Source organism: Poecile atricapillus, chromosome 4 (genome assembly GCF_030490865.1).
Source record: "Poecile atricapillus isolate bPoeAtr1 chromosome 4, bPoeAtr1.hap1, whole genome shotgun sequence".
NCBI lineage: Eukaryota > Metazoa > Chordata > Aves > Passeriformes > Paridae > Poecile > Poecile atricapillus.
Window position 1 is genome coordinate 70818009 of NC_081252.1, and position 22329 is coordinate 70840337.

Here is a 22329-nt window from a genome sequence, read left to right on the forward strand (position 1 = left end):
AAAGCCTGGATCACTTTGAAATCTGAAATTCAGTTGAAGCTTACTTTTTGGCCAAATATTTTTAAGTATTAGGACTTAGGCTGTTTGATATTCCTTGAGATGATAACACAACAAAATAGCATTACTTCAGAGCAGTTAAATTTATTTGCTGTATTTCTGTGCCTTGTTTGTTTGGTTCCTTTTCATGGTGTCCAGCAAATCCCCTGAGGGAAAGAGCACATTTCCTTGACTGGAGAGAGCTTTTGTTGCAGTCTGTTTCAGTCTGTGTTTGGTTTTAGCAGTACCTAATGTTAAATTCTGCTGCATAATCTTAGGTTTGATGATTTGATGAAAAATATCCCATTGCCAGAATACACCAGGAGAGGTGGCAAACTCAACCTTGCCTCTCGACTTCCCAACTATTTTGTGCGACCGGATTTGGGCCCCAAGATGTACAATGCATATGGTAAGGAATTTTTCACTCTAAAGGTCACATTGACCACATGTTCATATCAAATTTTAATGTGAATTATGTGAATCCTTGCTGTTGTAGACAATTTGATTAATCTCGTAGATCAGAAAACCAGTGTTTGGCTCACCTATGGATATCAATGATATCCAGAGCATGATATGATTTATTTTATTAAACATCTTTTTTGTCCAGGTGGTTTCAAGCCAATAGTAGTTATTCCTGGTCTTCCAATCAACTTGTTCCACAGCCTCTTTTCCTGTAGCTGGCAACATATATTTGTTATTCTGCTGCTTTTGGCTGTATTGCTTTTGTTGTTCTCCTTTTTGAGCTGAATAATTTAGCTGTTAATCTTTCCTTGAGCAGTTTTTTCTGTGTCTGGTTCATCTGCTGTCACTCAAAAGACATTTAAAATGGAGCAGCATCATTACCAGTAGAGATTGTGGATAGTAAATCCTGTATCAGCTGCTGTTTATAGTGAAAACATGACCATTAATGAAAAAGCATCATTTATCTTAAAATGCTGTAGAAGCCCCTTTCTAGCAGGACTTAAACATGACTTGTGTATCATACAGGTTAGGTAGAGATACATTGATCTGTATCAGCCTGTCAGCAGATCACTTGGGAAGCCACAAGATGGAGTAAGGTCCTGGATTGAAAGCACATTCCTGTTCCAGAAGCATTTGTTGGGAGAAGTGAAAGTGCTCTAATCTTTTCAGAAAGTGCTTTTGACAATGGTGTCAAAATAGTTCTTGTTGGGAACTATTCCAAATTACTTGTTGTCTTACTGATGGATCCACTACTCCTTTTCCCCCCTTTCATTCCTCCCCCAGGCTTAATAACACCAGAGGACAGAAAATACGGCACAACAAACCTCCACTTGGATGTGTCTGACGCAGCCAACGTCATGGTTTACGTAGGGATCCCCAAAGGCCAGGCTGACCAAGAAGAAGGTGAAGTGTTAGTGCTGTCTGGGGGGATATTTGTGTCCAGAGGGAAGATCCTTTAGTGTAACAGCTCGTGTTGACTCTCCACAGAAGTGCTTAAGACCATCCAGGATGGTGACTCTGATGAACTGACAATTAAGCGTTTTACTGAAAGCCGAGAAAAGCCTGGAGCTCTGTGGCACATTTATGCTGCCAAAGATACAGAGAAAATCCGGGAGTTCCTTAAGAAGGTAAGCTGTTAATCTTAAAAATTGATCTTCTGGCTGTGTAGGCTTGCAAGTCTCTATCCTTTGGCTTTTCTCCTCCTTCCTATCCTAGTTACTGTGGAAACAAATAGCTTGAATTGCATCCAAGACAAAACTTTGCCTGTGCCATGAGTCTTGTAGGACCTGAAAAGGGTGGAGAGTTGAAGCCTGAAGTTACCTTGTATGTAGATACTCCTTCTGCCCACTCTTCTCATAGATGAGTACTGTTACCTAGTGAAAAAGAAAATAGCTGGTTTAGATTTAAGGATTAGAGCTGATTAATTAGATTATTTTAGAAGAATGTGAGATGTTTTTGAGAAGTGTCAGAGCAATACATGTACATAACAATCTTCCTTCTCTCTCTTACTACCTTTTCTTCCTCCCATACCTTGATGAGGTCTGAATTAAGGGAAAAGTATGAGGTATTGTGTGTCAGGCTTTCACAGGAGTTAAGGGTTTAGTGGAGATATTCTGCCACATCCAAAAGGGCTTTAAATTTCAAGTCAGTGTTTAAATTTACATCAGATGGTCCAGAGTTCTTTGTGGTTTTAATTGTGAAACTTTGTTGCTCTAGAAGTGGAAAGAGCCAATATGCTGATATTTAAAAGAATAAATGGGATGATCTGGACAACTCCTGGCCTGGTCAGGCTTATGGCTTTTGTGGTGGAAGCTGGGAGAGGCTGCAACAAACTTACTTAACGTTAACAAAGAACTAATCTTATGGTTGAAAAAACATGATGCTGGGTTTGATAAGCATTAACACTTGGAGTCTTGACATCTGTCTCACACTTGAGTCCCTTGTATCACACTTGCTGGCAGGTATGGGGCTTTCAGCAGCTTTTAGTGGAGTTAGAACCAAGCAGTTTATCTCCTCCCAAATGAGTTTTTGAGGGTGTAAATGGCTGCTGCAGTAAGTTGGATTTATACAGCAACTTCTTGCAGAAATTCTCTCCCCACAGCCCTCAAATTTCTGTCCTGAAGTGCTTGTTGTGCCTCCCAGTCTTGTTTCTCTTGAAAATCTGGTTTGCATCCTCTGGGTCAGTGAGCACACAGTGACTGATTGTGGCCTCAAGGCAGACACCTGCTGAATTCCACACTTGGCAGTGTCGTCCAGTCACAGGCTATAGAGTCAGAGAATCTCAGAATGGTTGGGTTTGGAAGGGAGCTTCAAGACCACGTCATTCCAAGCCCCCTGCCATGGGCAGGGACACCTTCCCCTAGAGCAGGTTGCTGAGAGCCCTGTCCAACCTGGCCTGGAACACTTCCAGGGATGGGGCTTCTCTGGACAGCCTGTGCCAGTGCCACACTGCCCTTGCAGGAAGGAATTTCTTCTTCCAAGCTAAACCTACTCTCCTTCAGTTTAAAGCCATTGTCCCTTGTCCTGTCACTTCACACCTTTCTCCACAGTCCCTCTCCAGCTTTAGTAGTGTCAGAATGCTGGTTCCATGTATGACAGTGGTTCCCAATGTGAACACGAGTTGCTTCACTTGCCACTGTCAGTTGGGATTACTTGCATTTTCCATATTCACATTTGCAATGCATCTGAAGCCAGTGTGACCTGAGAAACGCTGAATCCTTGACAAAGGTCTGAGTAAAGACCCAAACTTGCATTGTGTTACTCACCTACCTGAACACATGATGCAGGCTGCTCTGGCACATGTTTTATGGAATACCACAGGTACAACTTGACTGTCCTGTCAGACTGGTGTGTTGAAATGCCTGTTGTCTTGTGACTTTCCCAGGTTGCAGAAGAACAAGGCCAAGAAAACCCTGTAGATCATGATCCCATTCACGATCAGAGTTGGTACCTGGACCGACCGCTGAGGAAACGCCTTCATCAGGAGTACGGAGTTCAAGGCTGGGCTATTGTACAGTTTCTAGGAGATGTAGTTTTCATCCCAGCAGGAGCTCCACACCAGGCAAGCACCAGGGACATAGAATGGCCTGACTGCTTGGTCAGCTCTTTGAGCACATGGCTAATGCTTGTTTGTTCTTTTTAGGTTCATAATTTGTACAGTTGTATTAAAGTTGCAGAAGACTTTGTATCCCCAGAGCATGTCAAACACTGCTTCTGGCTCACTCAGGAATTTAGATATCTGTCACATACGCATACAAACCATGAAGATAAATTGCAGGTAACTTCCCAATGCTCATTGCTCTTGACCCTTTACAAAAAAACCACTAAAGCACATCAGACATTTTCCCAAGTCTGTGATTTGCATGAAGGTCGGGCAGATGAGTGTGTTCAAACTGGCCTGCACAGGGTGAGGGGAAGTAAGTGGGAAAGCTGGAAAACTGTGCTGTTTGCTTGTGAAACCAAGCACCTTTTCTTTTGCTCCTGCAGGTGAAGAATGTCATATACCACGCTGTTAAAGATGCAGTTGGGATACTGAGAGCTAACGAATCCAGCCTTAGCAGACCGTGATGTAGAGCGCCTTAACCACACACTATGAAACAGAAGCGTTGGCAGCTGTTTTACCTACTCAGTCAGGACCTCTGTGGACTTTGAGATTATATGAATGTTACCTCATCTTCCTTTCAGCAGTACCAGAGGATCGTGGTACTATGTTCTGTGTATTCTTCCAATGTTTACAAACCTGATATGTATATGTAGTAATATGTATGGACTGTGGCATACTGTGAATGCTCAGTTGCAATAGAACTTTATATGGAGTTGCTCTCCAAACTGTACAAAATACCTCCTATAGAACTGTTGGGAACTATTCCAAATTACTCGTTTGAAAAATATTATTCAAGGCATTGTAAAGCTTCAATTTTTAAAATTTATTTTAGGGTGGGAGGAAGTATGGAATTGCTCAGTTTAATAACCAATTTACATAAAAAGTTAAGAATGCAGTTCTGGAATTTCACATTAACATAGAACTAGCATTTAAAAGTAGCTTTAAGCTATTGTATAGTAACATAGAGATGGGAGTTAACCATCTTTAGGTAAATGTATTTAAATTTCTAAATGTTAAAAGAAACTTTTAATCAAATGTCTTCTGTTCAAAACTGCTCTTTAATTTGAACTGATGTTTGATTCTCTTGTTTTTAACACTGAATGGTTACATAAAAATTCTTCTATTTCAGATACTGTTCCTTGCCTATCTTCTTCAATTGACTGTTTAAAATGTAATTAGTTTGATGCAGTACTCTGAAATGCAAAAGAAAACTGTGTATCATAAATGGTTCATACTGTTTTTTGAAGTGCTTGAAGGCTCAGGGTATGGAATTTAACGGCAGACCCATTTATGGTTATTTTTGGTTAACCCAAGCATGACTTAGCTGACAGATTACTGCTGCCAGGTCTGTACCACATGAGCTTTGCAGCTTCTGTCTGAAATGGTACACACAGAACCCAGGGTTATTTGGAGAAACACTGAAAACATCGTAAAACTTAAAACAGGAAGAGAGGTTATGAGTGGGAAAAGTGAATCTCTCATTTGATGAGATACCCTGAGACAAAATTAACCTTTTAGTTCCTTCCCAGCACTGAAAGTTGCAGGATGGCTGCTTGGAACAGTCAGGCAGGAGAGGAAACCTCCAAGTTCACTTTTCTTAGCTTATGCAACAACTTGAACTCTGCAAATTCCCCTCCCTGTAGTACTGCTGTTTGTGATCAGCATCAACTGTTGAGTTTGTCTTGGGTGACAGGATTCTTCTTCAGAGAAACTTCCTCTGATTGCTCCCTGGGGAGTGGGGACAGGCTGCAGTGATGTGCAGGGAGCAGGAGTCTCTTGTAAGAGCTAAGTGAAGTTGACTTACAGAAGGTTTGCTTACACAACAGCCCTTCACTGTATTCAGTGAGAGCTTTTCTCCACCTTCACTTGCTGACACCTCTTGACAGTAAATAACTTGTTCTAGTCACTTCAGGTGCCTTGATTTGGCATTTTGTGCTTGAACTTGTGAAGTATGCTTTAAAACAACACCTGAACCTTCTCCCTTGAACCATCAAGTTGAAGTAGATGACATAAAGCAAGTTAATTGCTTTCCTTGGAGCCAGCTGGAGTATTTGTGGGCAGCTGGAGTGCAGGTACCTCCCAGGGAGCTGAGTCACACTGATGCACCCTGTGTGTGTGCACATAACTCTGAAAAGATGCATTGTTGAAGCTGGATTTTGAGGTCTTGCCACTGTGCTGTTGTTCAATCTTGTTTTATTGCAGCTGTCATCCACTTTTGTTTCTGATCTGTCCTTTCTGGATTTTTAAGACCACAAGAAACAAACTGTCCCTCTTGCCTGTTTTTGTTACATTTGGGGTGGAGATGAATACTTGAATTGCACAGCCCTGAAGCACTGGGGATACTTTGCCTCAAAGGTGAACAGTGCTTGCCTGCTTTCCCCCCCCACTTTTATGGCTCAGAATGGGAGGGGTTGGACTCTGTCCAGCTATCTGTGTGTGCCTTGTGTGTTTTTTCTACCCTCACAGTTGGGATACAATTATTTAGACTTGGCTTTCTTTGGGAAAGTCTTCCTTAAAATGAAGATCTCTGGCCCTCGTCTGGGAGATGCTGTGGCAGTGACGGGTTTGGGTCAGAGCTTTTGGTTTGCAAACAGCCTTTTGTGAGCCATGACATGTGTTTTGCCTGAAGCTTTTCCTTGGGAGGAGACACAACTCTCCTTTGACCCTGGAATGTGCTACTGGAGCAGCAGAGAGGCCTTGGCATGGCCACAGGGTCTGGGGTAGCTTTGCCAACAGCTTGGTGAGGCAGGGGCCCCCTCCCACTGCTGCCAACTGACCTGCCCTCACTGTGCCACGGCCCTGGCTGAAACAGGCTCTCCTGTGATCATGCAGAGCTGGAACACCAAAAATTTCTCTTTAACTATGCAGTGAAGGCCCTAAATCTGCTAAAGAAAGGTGTTATGAAACTAAAAGGGAGGTGTTAGAGGTGGGGTATTGTTTGTGAAAGAGGCTAAAGTGATGCAAACTAAACTGCAGCATGGCAGTGACTGTTAGAAGCAGCTTTAATAAAATTTGTATTGGTTCAGGAAAACACAGATCTGACAGTGCTGGAGGCTTTTGGTAGCAGTTTTAAAACCAAAGTGCCTGTTAGGGAGAAATGCTGCTTGAAGATGAGAATATATTTCAGGATTTTATGTCTAAAAATACATAACATTATACCACCCTTGCCATGTCACCACAGGAAACATGGGCTGAACAGAAAACTGGAAGAGACTGCACTCCCCAAGCAGTATATTACAGTAGTGTCTTGGAGAAAAAAATCCTCAGGAAGAAAAAAAAATATAAATATATTACATAAGTGAGAATACATTAAGTTTTGCATTTTGAAGGTAGGACAGAATAAAATAAAGCAAACTGTACACATCCATCCTGTCCCTAGCTCCGCAGGGTGGCCAACCGTGACTGCATTGCTTCAATGTCCTCCTCCTCATCCACTGCAGCAGCAGCAGCTGCTCCCATGGGCTCAGGCTCTGGCAGAGCATCCGTGACTTTACTGGGTGCTTTACCCAAGGCCCCTGCAACGACAAAACAGGCTTATTAGTGAGTGTCAGGTGTTCATTTAATAATTAGTGGCTTTCAGGGCCATCTAAAATAACCCAACCAGTCATTTCCTATGGAGGTCACACCCCTGAGCTGTGGCAGGGCCAGCCAGGGGCTGTTGGCTGCCCAGCAGCACTGACCTGCCAGCTCTGAGCCTCTGCACTCCTTCCCTTCTGGGAGGAGGCTCCCAGCTCCCCCTCAAGCCCTGCTGCCTGTCTGGGAGCTCCCCCTGCCTGCTCAGGAGCAGGGGAGCTGCTCCAGCCAGGAAACAGGATGGAAAAAGTAACTTGGGACGTGAGGAAGAACAGGGCAATGTGTGTGTGCTGGGCACAAGGTGGCAGCAGGGTGGGCACTGCACTTGCAGTATGGTACAGCTGAATGCAGTCCTGGAACTTGTTTTTGTCACATCACATCACAAGCAATCCAGGTGAAAGGAGCATGCTAAGCATTCTCCAAGTCAAATAACTGAACCAGCAAATCATTACTTCATGAGCTGGAAGGCAGAAGTTGTGGTTTTGTTTTTAAGAGGGTTTTTGTGGTTGTTTTGGGGTTTTTTTCCCCCAAATAAGACACAGCATGTTACTGCCAGGACTCACAACACAGCACATACTCAAGGCAGTGCAGTGGAGTGTATTTCTTGGTTTCATTAATAATAATACCTAATCAATCATGTAAGTTACACCTTGTTAAGAAGATTTACTGCACAGCCAAACACAGATCTGCTAGAGCCTCAATTACATAACTGCACAGACAGCAGCTGATGGATATTAGTTCTGCTCTGCTGAGCTCTACTGGCCTTCTCAGCCAGTATTCCCTGAGAAACCAGTTTGTCAGAGCTCTCTGCCCACCACCAGAGGAAGAGAGGCCACTGGGAGAGCACAGAATAGATAAAGATTTCAGTTCCTGCATCTTACTGAACAGAGCAGGGACTTGGCTCTCAGCAGCACTCACAAACTCACCAGCTGTAATTTCAAAAAGGATTTTGTCAATTTCTGCCTCAGCTTCCTCTTCCATCTCCTCCTGATCCTCCAGGCCTTCAAAGGTGTCCTCCAGCATTTCCTCTATAATTCCAGCCTAGCAGAAAAAAACAAGGCAGTGTGTGATGTGCTCGGAAACAGCAGAGGAAGAAGACATTCCTGCTTGGGAGATGAGGTTATGCCTATTCAGGCATTTAACACTCCCCTGCTCCAGGGGGGGTCCAGATCCAGGCCATTGTGGGAGGGTGGCCAACACCCCTGCCCTCAGTGTGAGCACACACCTCTACAACTGGTGCATAGGAAAAGCAGGAAGAAAACTGAGGATTAAAGGCACCTATTCTCACTTTGAAAACCTCAAGTTATTTAAACTAAAAACAGAGAGATTTAAATTAGATACTAGGAAGAAATTCTTCCCTGGGAGGGTGGTGAGGCACTGGACAGGTTCCCCAGAGAAACTGTGGATGCCCAGTCCCTGGAAGAGTTCCTAGCCAGGTTAGATGGGGCTCTGAGCAAACTGGTCTAGTGGCAGATGTCCCTGTCCATAGCAGGGAGGCTGGAATTATATAATCTTTAAGATCCTTTCCAACCTAAACCATTCTATGCTTCTGTGGTTATTTAGTGTTGTTGCATGTCTAAACCAAGAACCCAGCCTGCTCCAAGTATGTGAAATACAAGTGTAAATTTCAGTCATGCAGCATGAATTGTGTAGCACACCCTAAAACTGCTCTTTGACATAGCTTGTTTATTTTTTCTATCTGCATTTGAAAACATTCCTTTGCAGGCCCTACAACCCAGATATGGCCAAACCGTGCTGGTGCACAATGGAAAAATTATTTAGAAATAAATTTATTTGAACTAAACAATCTAGAGTGGTAGGAAGGGAAAAAGCAAAACAACTTTGGTAGTTGAAAATGTAGCAGTCATAACAGAGACTTAGTATACTTTCAAATCAGAGCACTCTCATGACATGGAGACATTGAGCTTGATGCTTTAAACCAGTGACAGTGAGTTATATCTGAATTAGCCAGGAGTTTTGTAATTCTTTTAAAAGCTTGTAATGAACTACATTTAATTAGTTAAGGAATGTTCAATTGTGTTGTTTTGGCTGGTTTTGGTTTAGACCTGTGTTGGCTAAGTGTAAGTAGAAAACCCTGAGAAATTACTGCACCTCCAGAAAGGATCTCCATGGACCCACACCCCATAGAGAATCCATAGCTGAAGAACAAAATTCAATAAAGAATTGTTTAATGGTTATCATGTAACTAGAGATGAATTAGATGTCATAGAACAAGAACAGTATCTTGCAAGTTAAGGAGTCAAAGGCCTACACAATCCCAGAAAACTTGATTAAGATATTGCAGGTGTAGTAAGGGAGCCACTTCATAGGCTTGTACTCCCCAGAAAGCTTAATCAATAGTAATTGTCCAAGCAGGACAACACATCTAATAAAGCACTGTTAGCTGGATAAAACTCAGGTTATCCATTAAACAAAGAAAGATGAGATGTTCTGGTAGTAATTAAAAGAAACAAACCACCTCTACCATGATGCAATAAATTGGGCAGATTTTTGGGAGTGTCTATTAAAAAAAATCTTGGCTGTTATATTGTATATAAATGCCTGAAAATTGTTGTTTCTTTGAACATGTTTATGGTGAATAAATTCCCCATATGTTCCAAATTTTGACTGAAAATTGTTACTAGGAATGTTGATTTTTAAAACTTTGTGTCGCCAGTATCAGACTAGCCACAGAGTCAGAGAATTTCCTGAGCTCACACCAGCCCCATGACAAAGGGGCCACCCCAGCAGCTGCACAGGCTCAGTAACAACATCGTGTTCACCCAAGTCTGATTGGTGTGCCAGATCTTACCTTCATCATCTCTTTGGACAAGTCCCTCATCGTTGCTTGGATTTCTGGGATTTTTACTAGATTTTGCATAGCTTTCATGACTTCTGTGCTCTTCTGCAATGAACCTGCTACTCTGAGGACAGCTGTGAAAGAGAGGCACAGAAGAGCCTGAACAATGCATGCACTGCTGAAAGCAGAGAAATTATATCCTCCCTACATGGAAATTTGTTTACATTTAGGCAATTCAATTTAAAAAATAGATGGGCATTGCACTTCTTCATTCTTGACTAAATTCCTGGAAAAGCCCAACTTACACCCACATTGGAAAAGTCACATTTATAGCAAAGCTACTGGTCCTGTACAATGAGGAACCCAGGTGGTCTGCAGAGATTTCAACCCACCTGCACGAGTTTATTAAAGATGGAGAGAGTTGTTCCTGCCCAGCCCCTCAGCAGCAGAGCTGCAGTGACTGCTGAAAACAGGGATCTCCTGCCTGACACTGGAAACTAACCCTGGCAGAAGTTCTGCTGCAATAGCTCCACAGCAAAGAGTAAGCTATAACATTAATACTGAAGCCAAAAATAAGCTTGTTTAAACTGAATTTAACAATATGCTTTCCAGAGGCTATTCTAACTTATAAGCTCTCCTCATATGTATCGACATACCAAGATCAAAAAGCAGTAATTAAGGGTACTTTGAAGTGTTTTGAATTCTGCCATTTAACTTTGCAGATTCCTGGACATGGAGAACTTACCTGTTTGTATATAAAATGGTCACTCCTTAACAAAGCAAAATGTGAGGGTACAGCACATATTATTTTTCATTTTAACAATTTCTTTTAAGAGCCCTACACTTGTAACTACCAGAAACTTTGCCTTGAGTGGTCATTTCTCAAGTTACTACAGACCCCAGACTGAATTCTAGATTCCTTCATACTTCCTATCTAAGTGTATCGGAATATTCCCAAGAAGATGAAGATGCTGGCAGTGGTAATGAGGAGGAGGCTGTTTTGAATTTTTCCTTTTAAGGGACAACTTAATATGCAAGGATGCACTTTCCTTTCCTGAATGACATGCATGGGGAGCCACATTTGAATAAAATTTCACTTAAGGTTCACAGTGTGACTTCCTGTTTTATCACTCATCCAACATTAAAATCTACTTGGATGATGCTGGAGTGGGGGAAATGCTTTGACATTCCAGCAGCATGTTGACCTCCACCAAGTCTTCTCCTGTCTTTAAAGCTTTCTGCTCTGCTTGTTAGAGGCTGGACTGTTTCCAGCTATGGAAAATACTGCAGGAAGTGTATTACAACAGATTTCTGATGTGGGTAAGGAACATGGGAAATACGCTCATGCTGGAGGAACACAAAGGACCTAGGAAGGTTTACAGAACATGGGTGTTAAACCAAGGGGCAAAAGGATTCATCCATGCTAAGAAATCAAACACTGCTCCCCCAATGTAGGCATTGGTAAATGCCCCCAGACTCTTGCTAGGGAAGCAACCATCTACAAGATGAAGAGAATTGTACTCCTGTGACAGATTCTGTCAAAATCAGTGACATAGGCTCCACTAGGATACAGGGATATTAGGAATGCATTCCAACTGTCTAGAAATGGACACTGAGAATGTGCTCCAAATTGCTGTGAGTTCTGTTTCAGAGCATGTGATTCTCATATGACTGGAACCCTCAGGCGTTAGATTATCTGCTGAGCAGCTTGTCACAGGAAACAGGGAACCAGCAAGGATGCAGGGAACAGTAAGGGGCAGGAACCCCAAGAAACTAAAACTGGGAGCTCCCTGACTACTTCAGGACCTGGGTGGGACACCCATCCAGGCAGGGCACTGGAGAAACAGCCTCAGAACATCTTGCAGACTGAGAGGGGTTATTGCCTACAGGGATGAAGGGGAAAAGAGCATATTTGGACACAGGGAAAAATTACAGTGGATCTTCTAAGGGGATTACAGGAACATAACTGAATCTTAGAGGAACAACCAAAGGTGGTTTGGGGAAGGATTGAAACGGATCAGGGAACACACAAACCTCAGAGGCCTGCAGAACCAGATACCAGCAGTTCAGGCAGAGCAGGAGATCTGGGGCCAGGTACCAGATACCTGTGCAGCTTAGACAGAGCATCTGGGAGCAGTTCCTGGAACAACCAACCTATTGTGTACATGTGTGTTCTGGACCTCAGTCCTCATGAGCTGAAGAGGAAGAGCAGGATGGAGCTACTCACACGTGTGTGAAAGCTCTGTGTGTGTTTATGGGGTGGTGGCAAAGGCTCTGCTCTGACAGTGTGGGTGCATGTGCCTGCTGGGATTAGGGGATAGAACTTCAGCAGCCTCAAAGCTCTGGGCCTGCTATGGCAGGATCTTCCCAGGCTCCTGAAGCCCACTGGAATCAGCTGTTTTCCACAGGAGCATGGCTGCTCCCACATTCAATCTCTGCCTATGTTTGATTTTGGTTTTGGACTAGGAAACCTCACACCTCACTTCTACTGTCAGAGCAGTCACTGTGCTTGGGCCCAGAATTTATTCTTACCAAGCTGGTTCTTCATCCCCATGAGAACAGAGTTCATGTGAGCTTTGGATGCGTAGAGTTTGCTTACGGCCCTCCGAGAACGGATCAGCTCCTTCGCCAAGATCACACACACATCTCTCTGATTCTTTTTGGCAGCATCCTTTATTGACCTCTTCACCTTCTCCTCTTCTCTCTGGATATCTGGAGTACAGAAAAACACAGCAAATAGTGATGAACTCCTAAGGATATAGGAGAGAAATCAGTCATTTGTTGGGATGTGTTTCCAATGCAAAGAATTGTTTCTGCTTGACTTCAGATTCTCTCTGTTACTCAAAGACTGTTTTAGGCTTATTTACATGTCAGCTGATTAATTCAGCTAAATCTTAATAGGAAAATTCTCACTACTGAACATCCAGCTCTGTAATTTCCTCTGCAGTCAAGAGTATTCTAAAGGACTGTCTGAGAATATTAGTCCATGATGCTGAGCTGACTAAGAGCTTACAAAGCTAAAAAAAAAAAAAAAAGTCTTGGAAGAACAAAGCACTCTGAGAGGATGATTTGACTTACAACTTCAAAATAACTTCGTGACTATTAAACTGGCCTGATACAAATATATATACACATAATATACATCTAACTTAAAACACCCTGCTCAAACTCTCCTGGCATCCAGCTTTGTTCAAAAGCTTTTTTTACGAGTGTGTTTAAGTGGGAATACTGAACTAAGCATGAGCACCAAAGAGCTGGTTGGATTTGAACTATTAAACACTAAAAAGGCCTTTTTAAAAACCATTGGTTTCTCCAGAAAATCTGATGTGACTGTTCACAGTTCTGCCCTGCCAGGTAACACTGGCTGTGAACAGCAGGAGCCAGATACTCCAAAAAGCCCAGAGTAAAAAGTACAAGAGTAAGCAGGAACAATATCAACCTCCTTTATTTTCCAGACTCAGCAATAAATTAGCCACTGATAAAATGTAGATCTCAGAGTCCACAAGAAAAATGATCCTAAAGTAAATAAAGAATTCAGATAGTAAGGGCTCCTCACCTTCCTACAAAGGAAATGACCACAAGAACAATTATTTCAAGGAGAGCCTCTGTTCAGATTTAGCTTTGAGTCTTCTCAATTTATGCCAGACAAAATTATATGCTGGAAGACTCAGAAGCTGCCCTTTTATAAAAACAAAGGCATCCACACACGCTTTCTGGCACAGGCCAACTTGGAGACTTCAACACAGCTTCTCAGGTGGGAGTTAATGAACCCTGTACTCAAGACCAGTAATTCTCTCAGTATAATTCACTGAGGTGCTTACCTTCAAGGACTGGCAGAAAGCTGTAGGATCATAATCAGAAAAACATACCTTTGCTGCCTTCCCACTATTATTTTCAGAAATACCACAAACTTGAAGACATTTGTATGTCAGACAAGGGACTGAGCCAAGCCCCAGCATAGCAGAGCAGGTAAGAAAGAGCTGAAGTGCTCCAGCAGGAAACAGAAAGCACCAGAAGAACTCCAGCAGTACTGAGGAATTACAACATTCCCTTTGTCAGGCTGAAAACAACCACAAGTATTGTGTTACTACAGCCAGGCTAGTGCAAGGCAGCCAGCACCCGAGTGAATGCTTTCACTGGCATGAACTGCTGAGTATGAGATCAGTGGCACAAGTATGCAAGAACAGTCAACTCCATCTTTGGAGGTCAGTGCTGGCTACACTCCTCAAGGGAGACAAAGGCACTTCCCCAGTCCCTCTGCAGCACTATCAAGCACAAGAGATACAAAGGAGCCCAAAGCAACAAGGATACCTTTCATTTCTCCAATCCTTCCAAGTCCTGAAAAACAACCTGCCCCAAAGAGAAATCACTACAGCAGCAAGAGTCCAACAGCAGATGGTTTCAAAGAATGCGTTGCTATTTTAGTAACCGTGCTGACTGGGCGAGCCAAGTGTTCAAGTGATCCAAGCCCACTCAGTTCATCCCAGGTGGATCTAGTGTTGCCTTGTTCAAACCCATCTAGCACAGCCTTCCCCAAGGAAAATAAGGCAGGTTCCAGCTTAGCATCCTCACTTAAAGATTGCAGTGATTTCCTGTGTAAGGCTCAGATGAAACAAGAAAGCATGGCAGAATCCAACTACAGCAGGTAATTTTTGAGGAAACCTTCAGTAGCACTTGGCTGTCATCCTTCAGGAGCAACCTGCTAGCCTGGGAAGTGTCCAGCAGAACCTTGTACTTCCATAAGTGACACCTGGTAAAATGTGAAATCCTGGCACAAAGATATTCTGTACCTTATTTTAAGGGGAATTATCAGTATAGCAGATGGTTGGTGGTTAGTGCTGAACTGTATTTCTTTGAATGTAGGACTCTGAAACACAGACATGTTTAGCACTGCTAAAATTATTAGATTTGCATTCACATCAAAATATCACACTACCATGTAACCTAGTATCTGTGTAGGCCATTGAAAGTATTATGGTGTGTAAAAAGTTAAGAGAAAACTGAAATTTCAAGAAACATCAGTAGTGAACATGTGGGTAGTTTGCTTCCATGGAAGATGCAACTTCTAAATATATGTTACGAATAAGATCAGAGTTGCAGCTCCTCTGTACCTGATACAGCCACACAAAGTGCCCCGGAGAAAGTAAAAGAATTCACATCCTGTACATCAGTCTTCCTGGGAAAGACAAACTCTGTTCCTCATATTGGAGAGAAGGATGAAGACAGTACTGCAAAAGCAACCTTCCCCAGACTACAAGAGGGAGAAGACACAAACCCTGCCAGATGCTGACACAAAATATCCTTCACCAGCACATCCCACGGACAAATCCCAGGGACAGGGTAGAAGATAACAAAGGGGAAAACAAAACCTAGTCCCAAACCTATTTTCAGGCTCAGGGAAGGCAGGTAGAACAGATTCTGAACTAACAGCAGTGCAATATTAAGCAACTCCTCTGCTTTTCAAGATACATTCAGCAGTGTAATGTTCATTATTTAATAGCAAAACACCACCCACTGAGAAAATACCTTTTTTTTTCCCCTTCCTCTCTTAGGTTTGTAATTTTTCCAGGATGACAGCAAGCTACTTTTGCTTGGCATGTGCACTTTCACACCAGTACATGCCAGTGGAACTGTATACACGTGGAATTATATACTACTCATTAAATCAATGTGGGTGAAATTCTGGATAGTAAGTCTAATACATGTTATCCAAAGGGATTTAAGATCATTATGTCTTACTGGGAGCATGAAATATTCATGTTCTTTTGAAAATTTTACTTGCATAACTTCACAGTGACATAATTCTGTAACACAGAGTAAATCTGGCCCCAGGATCACATTCATCTTCCTTTACTCCAGATGTCATAGACTACCCCAGGTTATTAAATTTCACAGCCTACGTCAATTAAAGCAAGAAAAACTTGAAGGCACACAAAGAGAGTAAAAACAAAAAAGGCGACACAAGTACAAACCTCTGATCTGTCTATCAATCACTCTCATTTCTTTCCTTATCTTCAAGGACCACTCATTAACCTTAAAAAGAGAAAGTAAGAGTTACTTGAAATTCCAACTTTAAAACTATGTTTTATACTTTCATGTAACTTAAACATTCAGTATCAAAAGCAGCACTTCAAAATGCATGAGCTTCAAGTTATGAGTGATGTTAAAATATTTCATTATTCAAATAATAAAACCCCCAAGACATTGCAGAGATACCACCAGTTACTGCACTGCTCCTAATGTTCAGACAAGGAGTTAAGGAGGACCTTTAGAGATCCCTTCCAAACAAAACTCTTCAATGATTCCATGATGCGATTTGTGAGTCAGATGCTCACTGCCTGGCTAACTTCCCACATCACAGCCATGTACAGAGGGAACTTGCCATAGGGGATTTCAGCAGAAGGGACAGACTTTGGCACAGGATGACAGCCCCAAGGGTGCTACTGCCCATTTCAGTCAGGAGAATCCCCAGAAGGTCACCAAGCCAATCCCTACTGAAAGCAGGATCAAGTCCAGACTTCAGACAGGTTGTTCAGGGTCTCACCCATTGAGTTTTGATAACTGTTTGAGGGCAGAGACTTCACAGCCACTTTGAGAAAATGCATTTAAATTACTCCTGTGTGGTGAAGACTTTTCCTCATAGAATCACTGGAATGGTTTGGGTTGGAAGGGACCTTAAAGACCACCTATTTCCAATGCCTTGCTGTTGGCAGCGCCACCTTCCTCTAAACCAGATTGCTTAGAGCTCCATCTAACCTGGCCTTTCACGTTCAATTCAAAACTCTCCTCTGGCCAACAGTGGCTGTAGCTCCCCCTCCTGTTACTGGACACACCTCAAAAGTACCTGTCTCTGTCTTGACTACAACCCCAGCAGAGGCAGTGAGAGGCTTTAGACCCTTGCTCCTTCACCTTCTCCAAGCCAAAATGAGCCCAGCTCCCTAAGCCACTCCTCCTGCATCACAGACTCCAGCCCTCCTCCATCCTGATGGCCCTCTGCCACACTTCCCCAGTTTGCTGAGATCCTTCCTGAACTGTGTGCCCACACTGAGACACTTCTGCAGATGTGGCCTCTTTACTGCTGACTGGCACAGTGACTGAACACTCAACACTGTGACTACAGCTTCCTAACACAGCCCTGTTTGCCTTCATTGCTGCAAAGGTGCGCTGGGAACTCCATTTACTATCCATGGGAAACCACATCCTCTCCTGAAGAGCCCCAGGCTGCACATCTCTGTGCAGGGATGATTGTCCCACCTGCACAATCTTGCATTGTTCAGCATCATGAGGTTCCTGCTGTATTCCTACCATATGCTCAGGTCGCTCTGCCCTCCAACTTCCCTTCCCCTGCCTTTGGTGGGGTTCAAACACAGCCACTCCTTCCACAGCTCCCTCCTGTGCCAAGATCTCTCTGTTCCAGATCCTCTGGCTCACCCAGGAGCTGGGGAGCTCCACTTGCCCTGACCACCCCTCTGGGGAAGCAGAGTAAAGAGAACTTGTGCAATGAAAACTTGTAAAGCAAGTTCTCTTCAGTGCACAAGCCCAACAGAGCAACAGATTTAGACTTTCACCAGTCTCAGTTGGTCATGGTGAAAAAGACTATGCTTTGACTGCAGACAAAATCCACCATTTGAGGTGCCCAAGCACAAAATCAGCTTAAAACCCCACACACATAACCCAAAGCCCTGCATAGATACAGAAGTTTCTAACAGCTTTTAGAAAGCTCCCTTTAGTTAAATCCTGGGTTTACAGGGAAAAAAATCCCCAAACCCTTGCAAGACTGACTGCAGCCTCCCCTCTTGTTCTTCACAGCAGAGAAGAATATGTCCTGAAGAATCATTCCTCAGCCTCACAGAAAGCTAAGAAGGTCCCTTTTTTGAGTATGGACTCCATAAGAGTGAAAAAAGCAGGGAGAAGAGATTGAAGAAAAACATGTCAGAGCTCTGGCTGGCCAACTATCCTGTCTCAAATGTAACACCTACCAGAGATTTGCTCTACAACTTGTATTCTAGAACAAACCAACACACAACAAACATTCATGTACGAGCACAATCAACAACTTTCAAAGAAACCACATCAGGATTTGCAGCTTCTGTCTCTGGGATGCACAACCCAACACAACGACACCATTAGATCAAGACTGGTTGTGTGCTGTCATCAATCCTTGCTTACTCTGACAGCAGAAAACTGTTTCACAGCTCATCCCTAGCACTGACAGGAATCAGCTGCTTCACACGACTGTACTAAAGGCAGAGCTGGGAGCTTATGCCTTCCCTGCTCCCAACTCATCTCCTGTTTTGTGTAAGAGGAGGAACAAATCCCACTGACTCTGATCCAGGCTAGTCCCAGCTACATGAGACAGCAATTTGTTGAGCTGTAAAGAAGCCGCACTGCCCATCTCACACAGGACATGGGGACACGAGCCATGGCACAGGGCAGCAATACTGGGAACAGGAGTATGTGGTCCAGCTAAGCAAAGATAATTACCCTGAGCACAACTCCATGCTGATGAAGCAATTCTGCTTCCACTCCTGATCTAAACAAAAATGTCACTCTCACAGCACTGCATCATGCCAGAGTCAGCCAGCAAAACACTCAAGTTGAAAAGAGCCACCTCAGACTACACTGGAGGAAAACCCACTTTTTAAAGTTCAGACAATCCAGATATGGCATTAAAAATACAATAAATCCCCAGCTTTAGACAGGCTGAAATGCATCACCAGCTCTTCTCAAGGACTGAAGATATTTGCCTTGAACTGATCATAAATAAATTATCTCACATCAACAGAGCGGGCAGAAAAAGAAAGCAAGGGCAAATCATTACCATCACAAAAATCTCAACCCCTCCCCATCATCATCCATCTCCTGCAGTGCTTGGATGGCTCCCTCTAGCCCTGCTCAGGGGCTGTATCTTGTGCACAACTGCTGGCAGACACAAGCTAAGCGGTGCTGTTTCCCTATCAGCTAGGATGCAAAAATAACTACTGCTTTTTCCTTCTAAAGCTGCAGATAGGTACATGAGGAAAGGAATTTTTAACTATTAATAGGTTTCTCAATATCAGTGTTAAGCCTGTGAAGTCACCATGCCAGCCTGCACCCCAAGGGAGTGCTCATGACAGCAAGAGGACTCATGTCACCTCTCCCTCACCTGTTACATACTGCTTTTGCAGGGCTTTCTGCAAAGAATCACAGAATCATTGGCTTAGGAAGGGATCTCTGGATATCATCCAGTACAAACCCCCTGTCAAGGCAGGGTCACCCAGAGCAGGCGACACAGGAATATGTCAAGTGTGTTTGGAATGTTTCCAGAGAGGGAGACTCCACAACCTCCCTGGGCAGCTGTTCCAGGGCTCTGCCACCCTCAGCATAAAGAAGTTTTTCCTCAAGTAAAGGTTTTGTTTATGGCCACTGCTCCTTGTCTTGTTGCTTTGCACCACCAAAAAGAAGGTTCTGATGGATGGCACCATCCTCCAAGAGCTCCAAGATGACCCACAGACTCTGTGCTACTGGAAAACACAGCAAGTTCATCACGTAGGGAAGGCAAAAGAGATGTGTGGGTTACACAGATGTAACCCAGATGTGTGGGTTACACAGTTGTCTGATGTGTTACCTCACCCTTGAGAGCAGCAGTCCCCAACCCCAGCTCTCCCTGTGGTCTCTTGTACCACACTCTGGAACACAGGAGAGTGACCCAGCCCAGCTGACACAGGCAGAGGAGGAAGGGAAAGGACACTCCCAAAGGAACATTCCTCATGTGATTCTCTCACCCAACAAGCAACAACCATAACCTGCTCCCCTGGGACTCAGCTGCTACAAAGCACCCGGGAACATCTGTGACACTGTAGCTTGTCTAAGCCTTTAACTTGTGTGCCTGCCCTCCTTCTCTCTGCTGATCTTCCTGTACTTCTAAGGTATCTGAGCTTCCTCTCACCAAACAGCAGATTTTTTTCACTAACACATTTGAAGCTGCTTATGAAAGGCAACAGTGAAATCCACCAATGTCTTGATTATTTCACTTCACTGTGACATCAGAAAGCTGTTCATAGAAACAGAGTTTGTGTACAGACTCATCTTCACCCTACAAGTCCCAACATTTCAGCTACTGTTTCCTAACGTTAAGGCCGTGTCTGCGAGAGGAGCTAAAATCATAGAATGCTAAGGGGTTGGAAGAAACCTTAAAGAACACATAGTTCCAACTATATGTGCCCTGCCCTGGGCAGGGACACCTTCCACTAGACCAGGCTGCTCAAGGCCTTATCCAGCTTGGCTTTGAGCATTTCCAGGTATGGGGCAGCCACAGCCTTTATGGGCAACTTGTTCCAGTATCTCACCACGCTCACAGAGAAGAATTTCTTCTCGGTATCTAACCTAAGTTTCCCCTCTATTAACTTGCACCCATTCCCCCTTGTCCCGCCACTCCAGTTCCTCACAAAGAGCCCCGTCCGGCTTCCTTGTAGGCCCCTTCAGATACTGGAAGGTTCTGTGAGGTCTCCACCAGTCCAGTCCAGTCCAGTCCAGTCCAGTCCAGTCCCGGGCCGGGTGCAGCCTGCGCTAGGGCCAGGCCGAGCCCGGTCCCTCCGCAGTTCCCGTCCGACGCCATAGCAACGCCACACGGCCCTGCCGCCATTCGCCCCTCGAGCTCTCGGCCCCCGCCGCTCCCCGCCCCGCCTCGGCGGCTCCGGCCCCTCACCAGCTCCTTGGGCGGCTTCTCGGGGGTCTTCCCGAACAGCCCCATGGCGGCCGCACCGCCCGGCACTTCCGGGTTCCCCACAGCCGGCCCGGGCGGAGACCGCACTGCGCCTGCGCCGCCGGCAGCGCAGGCCCCGCCCCCTCCGCCTAGGGGCGGTGCCGAACGGCCTCGCCCCGCCCCTCGCGGCTTCCCGCCGGTCACGTGGCGCTGCGCACGGCCCCGCCCCGCGCGGAGGGGCGGGAAGGCGCTGAGGGGCGCAGGGTGGGGCGGGCGGTTGTGGTGGCGGGAGCGCTCGGCCCCGCGCATCGAGCCTGTGTGTAACCCATTCACAGCGCCAGTCAGGCTGGGAAAGACTTCTGAGATTATCGAATCCGGCCATGACCGAACACCACTATTGCACTGGGTGCCACGTCCAGTCTTTCCTTAAACACCTCCAGGAACAGTGACTCCACCATCGCCTTGGGCAGCCCATTCCAACCTCCGATCACCCTGTGAAGGAATTCCTCCTAATGCGCAACCTAAATTCCTCTGGTCCAGTTTAAGACTGCAGCGTCTCGTCCTGTCGCTGATTTCCTGGGATCAGAGCCTGATCCGCACCTGGCTGCACCCTCCTGTCAGGGAGCTGTAGGGAGCAGCAAGGTGCCCCCTTGAGCCTCCTCCAAGCTGAGCCCCCGCAGCTGCTCATCACACCCGTGCTCCAGACCCTTCCCTGGAACTCCAGCACCTCGATAACCTCTTGGTGCAAGGACTGACTCCCTCTCCGGTCCTTCCCCTGGAACGGCCCCCAGGACACCCGAGGGCAGAGCTCCTACAAGTCGAGGGCCACCCCGCCCCCAGGACTCTTTCGCAGAAGTCCCACCAGGCAGGCCTGGCTCATCTTCACCCTCCTCTCCGCAGGGTCACCTGGCTGAAATGAAGGGACAGCTTGGAGCTGCTCTGCTGGAGCTCCAGCAAGTCATTCCATCTCTTCACGCCCCGGTGCACAATCTGAGACTGAGAGCATTAGAAATAAATCAGTGATGCATAGAGTGCAAAAGCTTAGGAAGAAAAAGGTGCTATTAACATAATGTAACTCTTTAATACCTTACAATTATACTTACCCTCATTATTTAATTACCGGAGATAGGCATTTTAATGAGTTACAAAAACGTACAGTTTTACCTTTGTCATCTTTCCCTCCAGAATCTAATGCAGAAAAAAGATCTAAACAAGATCTTGGAAAAGAGAGCTCTCATTTTGGACCGAGCACCAGCAGTGGGAAAGCCACTGCTAACAAAACAATTATTGATGAAATTGAGAGTGGCAAAGAGCTTCAGAGATGATTTAAATACATCCTTTGTAATAACAGCACAAAACATCCATCACCTTTATTAAACCTAACAAATAAATGAATACCCTCACTTCAGTGGTTTGATATTTTCTGTTTGCAACTGGTCTCCAGCTTCCAGGCCCGAGACGTCAAAGAACAAAACACCACTTTAGGAATGTTTAGCATCTCAGTTAAGACACTTCACGAGTACTAGCACAACGCAGCCCTGCGAGGCAAAACATGTGAGCAGCGAAATTGCTGACCTTGTTACCGGCAGTGTCTTTGCTCCTTTGCTCCGTTCTCCGGATATTCAACTGTCAGCGCGTCAGGGAAGGGCTGTCTGAGATCCTGCACGCGGT

At 44.8% G+C, this 22329-nt stretch overlaps 2 protein-coding genes across 4 annotated transcripts in view; one reads left to right on the forward strand and one right to left on the reverse strand.

Annotated features, from left to right (window-relative positions):
- The window catches only part of KDM3A (lysine demethylase 3A), a 29713-nt gene extending 24984 nt beyond the window's left edge, over positions 1 to 4729 (forward strand). For all 3 annotated transcript variants that reach the window (XM_058837915.1, XM_058837916.1, XM_058837913.1), the window contains 6 exons: positions 315 to 445; positions 1282 to 1401; positions 1486 to 1625; positions 3383 to 3559; positions 3641 to 3775; positions 3985 to 4729. In XM_058837915.1, coding sequence (XP_058693898.1) covers positions 315 to 445; positions 1282 to 1401; positions 1486 to 1625; positions 3383 to 3559; positions 3641 to 3775; positions 3985 to 4065 — 784 coding nt within the window. In that variant the 3' untranslated portion in view covers positions 4066 to 4729. The remainder of the gene's footprint in view (positions 1 to 314; positions 446 to 1281; positions 1402 to 1485; positions 1626 to 3382; positions 3560 to 3640; positions 3776 to 3984) is intronic.
- Positions 4730 to 6585: 1856 nt separating this feature from the next.
- Positions 6586 to 20810, reverse strand: CHMP3 (charged multivesicular body protein 3). The gene is made up of 6 exons (XM_058837924.1): positions 20662 to 20810; positions 15947 to 16007; positions 12507 to 12686; positions 9987 to 10108; positions 8101 to 8215; positions 6586 to 7116 (listed from the first exon to the last, which is right to left on the reverse strand). Exons 1-6 carry the CDS (start codon positions 20704 to 20706, stop codon positions 6977 to 6979), a joined length of 663 nt encoding a protein of 220 aa, XP_058693907.1. The 5' UTR covers positions 20707 to 20810; the 3' UTR covers positions 6586 to 6976.
- Positions 20811 to 22329: the final 1519 nt, after the last annotated feature.

Excerpts from the sequence above, each read along its gene's own strand:
- CHMP3 (XM_058837924.1), bottom strand. The coding sequence starts at position 20,706 with ATGGGGCTGTTCGGGAAGACCCCCGAGAAGCCGCCCAAGGAGCTG. Across the intron at positions 12,687-15,946 it reads GATTGATAGACAGATCAGAG|ATATCCAGAGAGAAGAGGAG; the intron begins GTTTGTACTTGT and ends TCTGTACTCCAG. Across the intron at positions 10,109-12,506 it reads GGGGATGAAGAACCAGCTTG|CTGTCCTCAGAGTAGCAGGT; the intron begins GTAAGAATAAAT and ends TCTCTTTCACAG.